Genomic DNA, 1,198 nt, shown 5'->3' on the forward strand with positions numbered 1-1,198 from the left:
GAGGCAGGCGGATTTCTGAGTTCGAGGCCAGCCTGGTCTACAGAGTGAGTTCCAGGACAGCCAGGGCTATACAGAGAAACCCTGTCTTGAAAAAACAAAACAAAACAAAAGTTGCCAAATGAATGAACTTTGAAATCACCGCACCACGGGTTCAAGTCTTGTCATAACTGAAGACAGCCAAGGGCCTGCACGCCCTGCATTCTAGATCATCAACTTAGGGGACCTTCGTCTCCGTGTTCCCAACAACAGTGGTGACAATCCACTCCAGCTGGACTCCCATGTGGTGTCCCAGGGAAACTGCATAGAGCCACGTGGCCAGATCCTAGGGAAACTTAAACCTGCCGCTACCAGGAACCCGGGCGGGAATTACAAAGCTGCACTAGTCGGACCAGTTTCCGGCCCGCCCACTGCACCCATGGGGAAACTGAGCCCTGGGAGGTGGCTATAAGTCCCAGGGAGTAGAGCAGAGCTTAATGTTCTTCCTCCACCCTAGCCCGCATCTCTGACTCCCGCTGGCCAGGTCTCCCGGGAGGGGAGCGGGCTACTGCTCTCTAGATCTTGTACTGGGCCATCTGACGCTTACCTGGCCGCTCTGCTCCTTTACTTCCCGCGCCGCGCGGACGTAGCCTGCTTGCAACAGATGATGGTAAATGAGGGGAAGCAGCTCCCGCCGCTTCCTGGCCTCGGCCATGCCAGAGATCCGGCCAGGGGATTCACGTGCACGCCCCCTCGCCCCCGCTAGCCGCTTCCCTCGCGCCCTAGAACCTCATGTTCCTCACTTCCGGCTCCGCGTCACCGGGCCGCGCGGCACGTTGGGAAGTGTAGTCTTGCAGCTGGAGTGGGCTATCCCATCCAAGAGGGCTGAGCCACGAAGGCTAACCAGCTCTGCCATTGGCTCGAAGGCGTGTCCCGATCTAGACCCGCCCTCTGGGCCGCCATGATTTTTAAAAAAAAAAAAAGAAAAAAAAAAAGGTCTCCTGCATCTTAATTCTTACCCTTTGAAGGGATTTACTGTCTAGGTTTTTTGATGCCTGCGGCGCCTTTATTCATCTTTGAACTTCCTGATCACTGTCCCCAGCTTCCGAGTTTTCATTTCACACAGTGTTTAGGACCCCGTGAATGAGGCATGAGTTGTCACTAGTGTGTTGAATCTCTAAACAAACCCTTACCTGAGCTCTATATGTTTGGATCGCGCCTA

General features: G+C 54.7%; 1 protein-coding gene across 6 annotated transcripts in view; it reads right to left on the bottom strand.

The window, feature by feature from the left end:
* Tcof1 (treacle ribosome biogenesis factor 1) overlaps positions 1–782 on the bottom strand; it is a 34,946-nt gene extending 34,164 nt beyond the window's left edge. For all 6 annotated transcript variants that reach the window (XM_029472097.1, XM_029472096.1, XM_029472095.1 and 3 more), the window contains exon 1: positions 584–782. In XM_029472097.1, the coding sequence (XP_029327957.1) occupies positions 584–691 (108 nt within the window). In that variant the 5' untranslated portion in view covers positions 692–782. The remainder of the gene's footprint in view (positions 1–583) is intronic.
* Between the last annotated feature and the right edge of the window lie 416 nt (positions 783–1,198).

The sequence above is a fragment of the Mus caroli genome, chromosome 18 (assembly GCF_900094665.2).
Source record: "Mus caroli chromosome 18, CAROLI_EIJ_v1.1, whole genome shotgun sequence".
Classification (NCBI taxonomy): Eukaryota; Metazoa; Chordata; class Mammalia; order Rodentia; family Muridae; genus Mus; species Mus caroli.